This window comes from Cheilinus undulatus, linkage group 12, assembly GCF_018320785.1.
Source record: "Cheilinus undulatus linkage group 12, ASM1832078v1, whole genome shotgun sequence".
NCBI lineage: Eukaryota > Metazoa > Chordata > Actinopteri > Labriformes > Labridae > Cheilinus > Cheilinus undulatus.
This window is the reverse complement of record NC_054876.1, coordinates 31,687,107-31,701,107: the sequence shown is the minus strand read 5'-3', so window position 1 is coordinate 31,701,107 and position 14,001 is coordinate 31,687,107. Positions and strand designations below refer to the sequence as shown.

The 14,001-nt window shown below is 38.1% G+C and overlaps 1 protein-coding gene across 1 annotated transcript; it reads right to left on the bottom strand.

Moving 5' to 3' along the window:
- Nucleotides 1-2,116: 2,116 nt before the first annotated feature.
- bach1b (BTB and CNC homology 1, basic leucine zipper transcription factor 1 b) lies at nucleotides 2,117-13,399 on the bottom strand. Its single transcript, XM_041801818.1, has 5 exons — nucleotides 13,174-13,399; nucleotides 12,829-13,077; nucleotides 7,678-9,066; nucleotides 5,308-5,514; nucleotides 2,117-5,211 (listed from the first exon to the last, which is right to left on the bottom strand). Exons 2-5 carry the CDS (start codon nucleotides 13,075-13,077, stop codon nucleotides 4,876-4,878), a joined length of 2,181 nt encoding a protein of 726 aa, XP_041657752.1. The 5' UTR covers nucleotides 13,174-13,399; the 3' UTR covers nucleotides 2,117-4,875.
- Between the last annotated feature and the right edge of the window lie 602 nt (nucleotides 13,400-14,001).

Genomic DNA, 14,001 nt, shown 5'->3' with positions numbered 1-14,001 from the left:
TTATACCCCCTTATGAGTGGCCTTGATCATACTTTAAAAAAAAAAAAAAAAAAAAAAAAAAATATATATATATATATATGTATATATCAGTAAAACAAGATTAAACTCTAATTTCTTTGGGGAAAAATCCCAAAGCTCTTGCTTGTTAACCCTTCCTACGGCAGCAGCTGCCACAAATCGAACTCTTCATTACTGGGATTATGAGCCCAACATATTGTGCTTGCTGTGATTCTCAGGCTGTGCCAGAGAACCACCCACAGAAAAAAAGACACCCACATATTTTCTCTGAGAGAAAGACAGACAAAGGAACGGGTAGAAAGAAGGGAGTGAAGGAAGATCATGGCAGGCGAGATGGGCAACATTTAAGTTTTGCAGCCACAAACAGCTTTGCAGGAGGGAGTGCAGGTAAACTGGAGCATCAGAAAGGTCAAATTAAGCAGCTTTGGAGAAATTTGGAGACAGATTATGCCTCGTAGCTCTCTGTTTGATAATAAAAAAACAGCCAGGTTAACTATCAGCAGACCAGCTGTGTTTATCTGGTTTAAATGGAAGAAATCAACGTGATTGCTATTACCTGTGTTCAGTATGCTTTCTTTGCCAATTCTTGCTCACCTGCTGCCACCTGCTGGGAAACTATGAACACAGCACTTTAAAAACAGTTCTCTTTTTCATTAATTCACTTCCCTTTTACTCTGAATAAAACTAACAGATCTTTTATGATAAATGACATCTCAATTGTCACAAGATGGTCATAACTCTTAAACTAAAACATTACAGATAAGCACTGTTGGGTACACATGTGCGCCTTAAAGGGAGGTGCAGCCACTTGAGAATAACTGGATTTAAAACTTAATTACAGCGTGTGAACACAGAGCTAATGACCTCTTCTATCAGGACCAATTTCTCATCTCTAAGCCTCTGGACCTTAGCCACTCTCTGTTCCCACTCCCCTGAGCCAAAATCTATTAGAGCGAGCTGATCTTCCCCTTAAGTCTCTCTATATGATCAGGGAGATTGAGCAGCATCATTGAGGGTGAATTACACACCTTAGTCTGGGTTTAAAATCATCTTGAGTGTAATGTTTGAGAAGGAAACAGAGGTGATACAGCTGCTTTTGCCTACTTGAATAAAAGAAAAAGAAAGAGGAGGGTGAGAAAGTAAAGAAAAGGAGTTAGAAAGTAAATGAAAAGTAACCGAGAGCTGAAGAGACTGCTGAGAATCAGGAGAGAGAAACATGAAAAGCTAAGCGAGGTATTAAATCATTAATATATCTGTCCAGGTTGAGAGATGAGTCCTCTGAAGACCTTGTGAGCTCAGCTATTCATCACTCACACTGAACGCTGACAGATTTTACATCTCATTAACCTTACTGATGGCTTCTAAATGACACTGCACTGCACTAACCACCTCTCTAATAAGTGGAGGAAGATAACAAACAGCTTTGGAGATATTTTTAAAAATGTTTTAATGTTGATTTGTTCAGTGTAATTTTGGCTTAAATAACACAGGAATCCACGCAGACATCATAGTCAAATGATAGAAAAGGATTTGTGCAGTAAAAAACAGTAGAAAAGCATTAAAAACACATCTGTACAACTTTGACTTAGCGTGCAATGCCACTAGGGGGCAGTAAGCACCAGCGTTATCTTACAGGAGAATCTGGCTTTGTAGAAAGAAATACATACACCTCCTATCATTTACCATCATTTGACATCATCACAACCTCAGATGACACTTTCCTCTGACACAGTAGTTCTCAAGCTGTGTGGCATGACCCCGAGGAGAAAAAGTCCGAATAAAAAGGCAAAAAAACTGAGATAACATGCCACTCTTATTAGTTCATAGGGTAAAAACACAAAATGAAATTTAAAAATAATGTTTTTAAAAGGCAAATTTATGAAATTAAAAGTTGCAGTCATGTTTTATTTAAAGTTTTATCTCAAATTATGAGATAAAATTTTAAATTTGGAATTTTAAAGGTCAAAATATGAGTTGAAATTTTAATTAGAGGGTCTAAAAATCTCAAAATATGGGATTAAAGTCAAAGTTAGGAGTTCAAAAGTGAGATAAAATTCAAAATAATGAGCTAAAAATGTCAAATATGACTTGAAATGAAAACAGTGAATTTAAAAGGTGAAAATATGAGATAAAGTATCAAAATTATAAGTTTAAGTCATAGTTGTGGGATGCAAAATTGAAAATATCTCAAGACAAAACAAATTAGTTTCTTTTCCCACATTACTGGCTATTGATCTTTTTATCTTTTCCAAATTCTATGACTTTTATCAATACAAGTGTTTATCATTTCTAATAATTTTACAATTTGGCTGATTAAATGAGTCCAAATAGACTAAAAATATTGACTGCAACTAAAGACTAAAATGTAAGGACTTTAAAACTGGTCCAAAATGTTTGTGAGTTTTCCTCGATTAAAGGTGCAGTGTGTAATATTTAGCCTAGTAGTTCGCGGCACAAACTGGTAAAAATGAACCATATTTAAAGATATGCCCATCTGAATATCTAGTGTTTAATTACTTGAATATATACAGTATTTTCCCATTTTTTATTAACTTATAACAAGCCTTTTATTCAAACATAGGAATGGTCTCCTTCATGGAGTCTGCCGTCTTGGATTTTTTTTTTTTATCTTCATGTTTCTACAGTACCACAAATGGAAGCAAATAACAGAAACCTGTTTTCAAAAATTCCACTGGTTAGCACTTTAACTATCAGAAATAAGCAATGCAATCTACAATCTGACTGTTTGATGTTGCTAATGTTGCTTGATTTTACACACTGCACCTTTAAAGTGGAGTAAGGTAGGGCTATTTCAGGCAGGCATCAGAGACGCTGCTATATATTTGAGATCAGCTGATCACACTCAGCCCTTGTCAGCTGACAGCCAGCTGATTCACTTCACCATTGGGTAATTGCACTCATGCTGCATTATTTAAACTACTCTAGCCTGGCTATGCTTTGCTGCTCCCACTGCAAGTTGCTTTTTGCAACCCTCCTCCACCCCAGCTCCTCCTCTATGCTATATCTGCCTTAATTACTGTAATTCTGTTGTCACTGATGCCTCTGCTCTGGGTTTATTGCTGCTTTCCTCCCTGCCTCAGACTTTCCTTGTAGGCACAGGAAGAGCAGGAACATGTGCTGTTCCTGCTTTCCACATAGGCTTGTGGAGGGGCAGGAGGATCCAAGAACAACCACACCACCAAACATAAATAACAGCCATGACAGCAAATTAATGACTGCTAATAAAGACAAAAAATATTATGGCAAATAGTGTTTTTCTTAACAAACTCAAACTCTTTTCTTGACTGAACTAAAATTATTTTAATCTAAAGACTGAGACTAAATATGAAATACAAAAAAAATTGAACACTGATCTGTTAAATAACTGATTAAAGCAGATTTAATTTATGTTGATACTGTAAAATGTGATAATTATTGCTGTGTTTAAATGAAGTTAAGCTTGTCCCTTTTAGTCAATACTTTGTTTGGGGTGGGTGGGTGGGGGTGGGGCTGCCCACAAGTTTGAGAACCACTGCTTCTCTAAGTGTCTCACAACAATTCCTAGAAAAAAATCAGTACTTTTTATATTAGTATGGTATTATTCTTTTTAGATTGTGTTCAAATAAAAAAACCTGCTGCTTTCTCATACATATAATGATTATCAAAAAGATAATTATTCTGAGGATTCAAGAGTTTTGCGAAGTACGATAATTGCAGAATGAAGGCTTTTTCTTAGGGAGATAATTGACGAAGCTAAACAGAAAAACAGAGAAATAGATCAGATGCATAAAAAAGTAAAAATAATGTGTGCTGTTGATAATACAAGCCTCAAATTATAAAAGATAAATCATCTCACACTGTAACTATAATAAAGTTATAGCTACATTGCTCTCTTCACCCTTGACTGTAATAAAGATAAGGATGTGAAGGATAAACAGGCTGAGTAACACAAAGAACACACTCTGCTTTGATTTCTGCTGTTTTCATTACACACCATGAGGCAGCGTTTCTCCTCCAACTGTACTTTGTTCACGTACAAAAAATACTATAAATGTTTGTGGGTTTACAAAACACATTGAACATATTAAGGTCAATTTTTGAGGTTTGTTTTGTTGAGTGAAATAAAGATCTGAGAGTTGTGTGTGCAGCCCAGGAGAGCTGTGTCACCGTGGTCAGGAGGCCACAATGACAGCCTTAAATTTGACAGTCAGAAGGTAAACATGGCATGCTGCGTCAAGTCTGATCTGTCTGTGCCAAATGTTGTTTTGAACCAACACTGTCAGTGAGAGGTAATGTGTGTGCTGAATCTGATATCATGACCTGAGAACCTTATTGTTTCAAACTGTGCCAAAATGTTTCACAATAAAAGCATAAAGTATAGCAAGTGTAAGGAGTTAGTTACCCTGAGTTTACTCAGCAGAGAATCACATTATTCATATAGGATTGTTTATATTGTACCACCGCAGGTGTGATTGTCCTTTGCTAATTTAGTTCTTCATTATTTACTCTGACTGTGTTGATTTGTCCATAGGTACTTTTGACTTTAACAAAATGTTAAAAAGCTATTTGCAAAGCTAGAAACATACAATACAGGAGAACATTTAAAACGATACAATGTCTGGAAAGGTAAAGTGAGCGATTTTGGACCCTTGGAATGCATAACTGTCTCATTTTTACATTAAAACTTTGGTATGACTGAATTAAAAATTGTGTAAATCATTTCCATCTATCCAGCCACAGTCAATGCTGATGTCCTGAGATGCTGTATCATATAAGGTAGGAGTCTTTGGTCTCATCAGATGTATTACCACAGGCTGTATCGCCCCTTGAATGTTCTTTTAAGTGTCATTTCTAAACCTAATGTTGACCATCTCCTGTGACTGTATCCTTGCTGGAGCTCGACAACGCCTCCTCTGATGCTCTGTATTGATGAGGGCTCACAGAGGAGGCTGTGAGTGAAGCCTGAAGTCGCTGCTGCAGCTCAGGCTGTAAAAGGAGTGTGTCTATGTGAGGGAACACAGCGGACAGTGGACAGTCTGGAGTTGTGTATTTGGCTAACACCTGGAGCTGCTCTGGCTGCAGGTTGGCTTCGTTGCAGACTTTCTGGCACAAAGCGGAGACATTGTGACAGGTTTTCAACTTCAGCTGGCTCAGCTGGCTCCTCTCTGTGATCAGTTTCTCCCTCTCTGTTTTCTGTGATACACACATGAAGAATACAAATTCTGAGTAAAATAACTTCAGAGTGGATTAGTAAAAATGCACCAATTAAACTACTAAATGATGTTTTACCAGCTTGTTGATTTCACACTGCAGGTTATAAATGCAGTCTAGTTTCCTCTTGCGACACCGCTGAGCAGCGAGGCGGTTCTTGCTGCGCCGTCTCATGTCATGGATAAACTCCAGCTGTTCACGAGTGAACACCTGTTGCTTCAGGAGCTGCTGGAAGTCATTTCTGCTCAGATCAATAATCCAGTCAACAGGGAAGGGCAACTGCATCTGTGGGCACCCAAGAAAGAAATTAGACTAACTGAGAGTAGCAGGCTTATCAGAAGGATTTGAGCTGCTTCCATTAATTCATAAAGTGTTAAAAACTCTGTCAGGAACTCTCAGTTCATGTCGATTTTGGTGCCCCCTGTGGACAAAGCGGAAGCTATTCACTGTTTGCTTGTAGTATAGTATCTTGAAAAATCTCACCCTGCTTCTTTTAGTGGTCACATATCATCAATAATGGCTATCTTTATTGTGAAAAATTCAAAGCCAAATTTAATGGGAGCTTTAATATAAATAGAAATGGTAAAATATTTGATAACACTTTATTTTTGTGGGGCAAAATTACATCATAATTTTAGAGTAATTCCATAGTAATTTCATACATTTAATCATCTGTCAACTCAAGAATAAGGTGTAATTATCAAGTACTTACCTTGAAATAATGCATTAACTATCACATTTCTCTGGTAATTAGGTGTATTTACCAAGTAATTTGTTAGAAATAAAATGATAGTTTTTTTCTACAAAAGTTCCTTGTTAATTCCTTGGTAATTTCTTTATCTAAAGAGAGACCTTCCTGGATCATTTTTGAGTAAATTTAAGGTAATTTCAAAATGTCTTCATTCATAATTTCTTAAAAACTTCCTTCATAATTCATACGTAATTCTAGGTATTTTCTGCATAGCAGCCCCTAATTAAAGTGACTGCTTCCCCCACAATTCCCATCTAATTTTTAGGTAATCGCTTAATGCCTTTCTTCAAAATTTTGAGGTAATTTTAGGTCATACCTGGTAATACATTCCTTCATAATTACCAAGTAACATGTACGTAACTTCTGCATATCAGCCCACTCAATCAAAGTGAGTTCTTCCCTGAAAATTCCTAAGTAATTTCTCCGTATTTAAAAAAAAAGAAGACGGCCTTGTGTCAAGGTCCATTAAAGGCACATTGATTCTACCAGAGAATGAGGAATTACACTTGAGAAATGAATTACACTTATTACCATGAAATTACTTTGTAATTACTCTAAAGTGACTAAGTGATTGTCAGTTAATAAAGTGTTACCAAATCTTTTTGCTCATGATCTTGTTTGCTTTTATAGGACACGAAAAGGCATTAAAAAAAAACAGTTAAAAACTCAAGAGAGTTTTAATATGTAAAACAATCAGAAAAAAATGTCTTCAGCAAGAGGAGAACAGAACTATTTCAAGGGGGAAAAAATTCAAAGAAATTTTTTTGTAAAACATGAAAATCAGCGCTATCTTAAGTGAAAAAAACAAACAAACATGAAAAGGATGGTAGGCCTACCCTCAAACTCAAAAAGGATATGTAACAAAGATAGTTATATTTTCACCATCCTGTTAATGATTACACCTCAAATACGAGGAGTTAATGTTCAAAAGCAGAGGTCAGGTACTGGATAAGTGCTGGTGTCAATGTGTGACAGGAAATCTACACACACCTGTTTACTGAAGCAGAATAAATGCTGTAGTATTTTATTTTGGTTAAATAAACTCTGTTTCTGCTCTGAAACACCCCTCATCTAGAATTCACTGCTCGTCCTTTCACTTTATTGGAGTAGTCAGAAAGGACAGCGGTGGGAGAAGTTCCTCTGACGTGTTGTTTGTGTTGCCAGTAGTCATTGGTAACTCAATAAGCTGAGCTGTCACTTCAGCTGAACTGGACTCTGAACTAATCAACTACACACACACTCAAACACATGCTGTCATCCCCTTTTTGTCCCTGTACCAAAGTCTCTTATCTAACGCAAACAAAGTGAAGTAATCTACAGTTAGGCTGAGCTTGCTGATGTTTATTTAAGCAGATTAATTCTAGTACAAGATGAACTTGACACCTGTAGGTGGATGGCAGATGTAAAGAACAAAGTGGTGTTGAGCGATTAATCCAGTTTCTGACAACCATGAAGGCAGGATGATTGAGATTAAATGATTACTGTGCTGTATACCATATTGAGCTTACTTTGTCATGTATGGTAAATGTTTCAGTGTTATAAACAAGAGTTCATCACCACTATCACAAAAGAAAGCTTGTTTATCAAGTGTTCTCATTGTAATCAGGTTTAATAATGTTGATCTGAGTATCAAAGTAATAATGATGATGAGTTTTGCCGTGATCAGACAGCCCTAGAACAGAGCTGAACTTGCTCACCTGTCTGGCCTTCTCTCTCGCAGAGGCCTCACTATCTCCCTCTGTTTCCGTTCCTGAGTCTCCGTCCTCTCCCGAGTTAAAAGACGACACTCCAGACTGAGATGCCCCCTCGCACTCAGACAGCTCTGCCCCCTTCCATAGACATTTTCCCCGGTCCAGATCTTGGAAGAAGGGGCACCCGCTACTTGTGGTGGAGCTGATATTGAGGTGGAGCCACTCCAAAGATGTGCTTCCTTTTTTATTGGAGCTTTGATGTAAGTTTGGTTGAGATGAGTGGCCGTCAGACCCCAAACGCTGTGCGAGGTGCTCAGCCACCTCCCTCTCCACTGTGCTCCTTTCTCTGGCATTATTCAGGAACATGGCCGCTGTCTCCATGCTGCCTGTTTGACCTCTTTCTATCTCACCATCTGACTTTCCCTGCTCTGTCTTTTCCTCCTGATGGATGGGTACTAAAGCACCAAAGTCCTTCATTTTTTCACCCTCTGTAAAATCCATGACTAACGTCTCGTGCCCTACTGACCCACTGATTGCAGGCCTGTCACTGAGGGTCTTTAAGGGGCAATGGTGTAATATTAACCCTGGTGGCCCTTCACAAGACCTTGTACTTGGCCCTGAGGCGACTGGTGTGACTTTGTAAAAGTCTGGAAAACTAATGTCTTCCTCCATACACATTTCTTTTACCTTTTCCCTCCATTTTTCCTGCATTTCATCCTTTTCCTTCTTAACAGTATCAGCCTCTGTTGTCTTGACTTGTATCTCAGACTTGCTTGAGTCATCAGCCCCACATTGGCTCTGTCTGACAAGATATGAGGAAGAATTTCCAGGAAATTCAGCCTCACTTTCAGTCTTACTGCTGCAGCATGGAGAGCAGGAGAGGTCACAGCCATTACTGATAACCGAGACCGGATTGTTCACACTTTTCTCTGGGAAACAGGCTTCTTTCCCACAGGCTTGCTGGAACTTGCGATACTTTGGACCTTGGTGAAAAAGGTAATTCGTCCCCTCAGCTACAGGTGTTAGAGTGCCTAAAGTGCTCTGGCTTTGGTCGTTGAAAGATTTGTTACACAGCACAGCCACTTCCTGCTGAAACGGTGACTCAGCAACTGGTTTGACTTCTTTCTCATCCAACAAAACACCGTCACAGTCTACAGTGTCTTTTGATAATTGACTCTCACATTTCTTTTTACAGCAGGTCTTTCTTGGAAAGGGACCAGAGCCCTGGGAACTGGAGAAGAACTTAGGGAGGAGGAAGTCAAAACACGCCTCGTCCAGGTCTCTGAAACCAAGAATGGAGGCTGCGTTGCGTACATCTAACACGTCATCTTTGCTAAAGAGGAGCTTGGAGGTGTAGGCAAACTTCAGCAAGGGTTCAAAGCCAGCGACTGTCACCTGGGAAAGAAGGAAAAAAATGCATTAATTTACATTTTTAATTCTGTAACTTGTTTTGAAGGCAAGTAGTCTCTAATTCTATCCTCTTCTATCAGATAGTCATACTATAAGCCCAGGTTATGAAGCTCAGAAATCCTCCAAAACTCCACCAGCATAAAAACGTCCATATATGGCAAATAAATCAAGATTTCTGTGGTAGTGCAATGGAAAAAGCAGGATAACAGTAGTTCCTCTAATTGAGGAGTCTTTTTAATGTGCACCCACCTTCAAACTGCTGACATACTATATCTCAAAGGCTAAAAACACCAGAAATGTCTTGACCTTGTTTCTTTTAACTTTTATTTGTTTCACTTTACAACTTCAGGTAGAAAAACTGCCGAAGTCTTTGTTTTTAGGAATATATTTTGTACTTGAAACCATTAGAAACCCAAAACTTTTATGTTTAAAACTTCTGTGAGGAGTTTTTAGATGGTGATTAAACAGACCGAAACCAAAACCAGTGTCTCTCTATGACCCACAAAAGCACAGGAGACTATCAGGGAGAGGGTTGATTGTCACTTTGGTTAAGCAACGTCTTCCTACAGCCACAGAGATGTAAAATAAGTCCACCACTGCTCCTCAGTGTTTTATTTCACTTCATGAAAAAATACAGACAGCTCATTCGACAAGTAAAAAATGATCTGAACCATTTTATGTCAAACATTTACCTTTTAACTGTTTCTCTTATTTCCTCTTTAATCCATAACAAGTTCCTTTTTGTGGTAAAGTTTATGTCATATTCTTCAATCTACCCAAAGTTCCTCATTTTCAGGAAGTCAAAAACCCTTGGTTTAAGATAGTAAAATAGTCAAAAAATAAAAAATAAAATAAAATATATATATATATGTATATATACAGTGCAAATTTATTAGACCACCTGTAATTTTTGTCTCAAAGACCATCCAGCATCATGAAGTTCTTTAATGCAGACTCTTGCATTTTCAGTGAGCTCACGACATTTTACCATTTTGAACAGGAATGAGGAATTTCAAACTGATGTCACCCAAATCTGAGCCGGCTCACTGGGCTTCTCTGAGAAGTCAGAAATGAATCAAGCATAACATTCAACCACTAAAACTCATTTTTCTCTTCAGAAATGCAAGTAAATAACTATCATTTGACATATCAATCAAGAAATATGAATGTGCTTTACTATTTTTTCAGGTTTTTTTGTAAATCAATAAATTTGAAAATTCATGGATAAAATAATAATTATATTTTAGCATTAAAAATATCATTTGGGGCGCGGCGGTAGTCGAGTGGCTAAGGCACGTGCCATATATGCAGGCGACCCGGGTTCAAATCCGGCCCGTGGCACCATCCCCTGCATGTCTCTCCCCGCTTTCTTCCCTGTATCTAACTCTATCCACTGTCCTATCCAAAAAAGGCCAAAAATAAATTTTTATTTAAAAAAAAAAATATATATATATATATCATTTGGGTTAAAGAGCTTCTACATATTGGTGTATTAACCATTGCAGAAACATAAAAAATGATTTTGGTAATTACCAATGCTGTTAATTTAGGGCAGCTGTGGCATAAACCTTACTTTGGTTAGGGTCAGGGTGGTCTAATAAATTTGTTAAGCACTATATATATATATATATATATATATATATATATATATACATATTTGAATGCAAAATACTTGAAATCACAGAAGTGTAATGTAAAATAACAACTCATTAATCACTGACAAATATAAGAGGAAACTTTACAAAATGTTTAGTGTCTGTGCAAGAAAGTGTATCCTCTTGAACTGGGCTACAGATGAAGATCCATCTAAGATACAATAGCAGAGGGTAATACTTGACTATGTCCCTCTGGACTATTTCACTGGTAAAGTTGACGTTTTTCTGAGAAAATGGGAACCCTTTCTGTCATACATTGGTTTGAATATTTCCACAATTCTCACAAGACGTTTTATGTCCTTGATATGAAAGCTGTGCCTTAAACAGTCTACGATGGATTTGTTCTGTATTGTTATTATTAGCACTGTGTGCCGTTGCCTTAAAGATAATGTAAAGCATACATCTCCATAATAACATGTACTTTCATGTTTATGATGTGCATTCTGAGCCTCCCACTTGTATGAATTTGAATTTGTGAGCCGCTTGTTTGTTTTTTCGCTTTTTTAAATGTTCCTTTTTATGTCTTTTGAAGATCTAAAATGTAATTAACATGTATTTAAAAAAAAAAGATTAATAATAATGGTGTGACAGCCCTGCTTCTAAACAAAGAATGATGGGATTTTTGTCAGAAAAAAATTACTTAAACACATATAGAAAAGAGATAAACTATCACTCTTTCACTACAGGGGGCACCAAAATCAACAAACCCAAAAGAACGTGACAGGAGCTTTAATACAGAGATTTTCAATGCGTCCTTCAGAACAAGGTAATCAAAATTTTAAAAATGTGATATTTGTCAATACAGCATATGAAAACACTATGATTTCTGTAATATCATACCAGTAGTTTTTGAAAATCACCAAGGCTTTAGAAAACTACATCTTTTCAGTAAGACAGGTGCCTCAAAGAGGAACTTTTCCATCAAAGATCCCAAGAAATGGGGAGCGCAGATGGTCGAGTGGTTTAAGGCGCTACCCATGTAGGCGGGTGGCCCGGGCTTGAATCTGGCTTGTGGCCCCTTGCCCCATGTCTCTCCCCACTCTCTTCCCTGTTTTCAAGTCTATCCACTGTCCTTCCTCTATCAAATAAAGGCATGAAAAGGCCCAAAAATAAATCTTAAAAAAAAAGAAAAAAAAAGATCCCAAGAAACGGAGCGCAGTTGACCTACTGGTTAAGGCACGCTCCATACACACAGGTGGGTTTCAAGTCTAACTGTGGCTCCTTTCCCGCATGTCTCTCCCCCACTCTCTCATCCCTGTTTTTGACTCTATCCACTGTCTGCCTCTATAAATGAAGGCATGAAATGCCCCAAAAATATCTTTAAAAAATCAAAAGAAGAGTCGCCCAAAGCCAACATAGCTAAGCAGATTTGACCAAAGGGTTCCCAAACTTTTCAGCCTGTGACCAAAAGATAACCCCCACTGTCCCAGGAGGTGGTTAAAGCATACAATGTTGCACAAAGAATCATGTAGATCAACATCTTAAGACTTTTTTTGTACATAAATCTCATTTTTTGCTTAGGTTTTTTTTTTTTTTTAACTGAACTCATTTTAAGGATTTTTTTTTACAATAACCAATCAAATAGGCCTCTTTAAATCATTCTAAATTTATTTTTCTTTAAAGAAAGCATCCCGCAACCCCCTGCTACTGTCTCATGACCTCCTAAGGATCCTGACCCCCACTTTGGGAACCACTGGTTTAGACAATGTGCAGGAGTTCTTCAGTGATTTTTTCCCATAAAGAAAAAATAAAAGACCCACTATTGGTTTCCTATATTTGATTATATTTCATTGCTGTAGTATCAAAGCACATATTTTTTCTACCAGTGTTGTATCGAATCTTAAAATGTTGGTACCATGAAACCCCTACTTCAAATTGTGTGTATACAAGTGAAAGATCATGATAATATTAAAGCAAAAATCCTATAAATCCAGTGGATATCATACATCTAGTCTCTTCCCATCAGACACTGGTTGAGGAAATACAGCTCACGTACTCCTCTTACTTCACTTTTCCACATATTTGTTCCAACACTGTGTGGTTTGTGTGTTTCTACTTTTTATCAGTACAGCATTAACAGGTGACATCTCACCTCCTGTGGCAAACTGACAACCGCTCCATGCTGTGTGAGAGAGGAGATCCTCTGTGTGAAGTACTCGCTGCAGGAAGCGAGCACTGAGCGGTGGGCTCTGAAACTCTGACCTTCCACCACCACGGTAACATCACACAGCGTGTCACGACGACGCTGCTCGTCCAGACGCAGCAGCACATTGGAGGAATGAACTGTAGACTCAAACGTAAACACAGACGACCGAGGGGCAGACACAGCCATCAGGGACATCTATAATAACACACACAAATAAACAGACATAGTAAACTGTTCCCTCTTTATTAGGACACTTTCTGTACATAAGAATAAGAGAAGAAACATGCCTACCTTACAAAGATGACTTTTTATATCCAAGTGTCTCAGAGCGTTACAGAAAGTCCCAGCTGTTGAGCCCACATGGTTATTTCTAACTGGAATGCTGTCCAACAGGCTGCATTTCCCAGAAAGCCTTATCTCAACTCGGCTACAAACTAAAAACTGAGCTTGACTCAGTCATATGGCCTGTGTGTGAGTGTTTGAGCGAGAGAGGGAGAGATAATAGAGGGAGAGAGACTGTCTGTGTGAGAGTGGGTGTTTGTGTGTGTGTGTGTGTCGCAACAACTCTGGGTGTAACAGAGCGAGTGCTGACTCATGCACTCCTGCTGATATAGAGTGAGCAAGCAGTTTTTCCCGACCATACCAATCCCACCCTTGGATCCGTGTGGTAAACTCACAGGCTCTTTCCCAGAAAATACTTGTATAGATTTACCCCGAAGCACAATACAGAGATTAAGGTGGAGTTTGGGAGTATAAGCCCAAGTTTACACAGGATAACATCAATTGTCTGTGTCCATAGCTGTGGAGTTGCTACAACTTACCAAAGATTTAGAGCATTTTTAGTTTGAAATGTACACATTTTACCAGTTTCAGGAAGAAAAACGACTTATGGCGCAATTAGAAGTACATGTTTTCTCATTCTCTGCCTACTTTTCAAGGCATGAGCATATCTTTGTGTGAGCTCAGTCTTTGGTATGTGTTTTTCTGTTTGTGCCAGAGAGAGAGAGTGAAGGAGAGAGTGACGGAGCAAGAGCATGCATTATTGTACGAGGTACAGAAAGTTAACAGCTGCTCTGATGCAACAACTGAGTTTTTGTCCTCATATGACTTTACATTTTT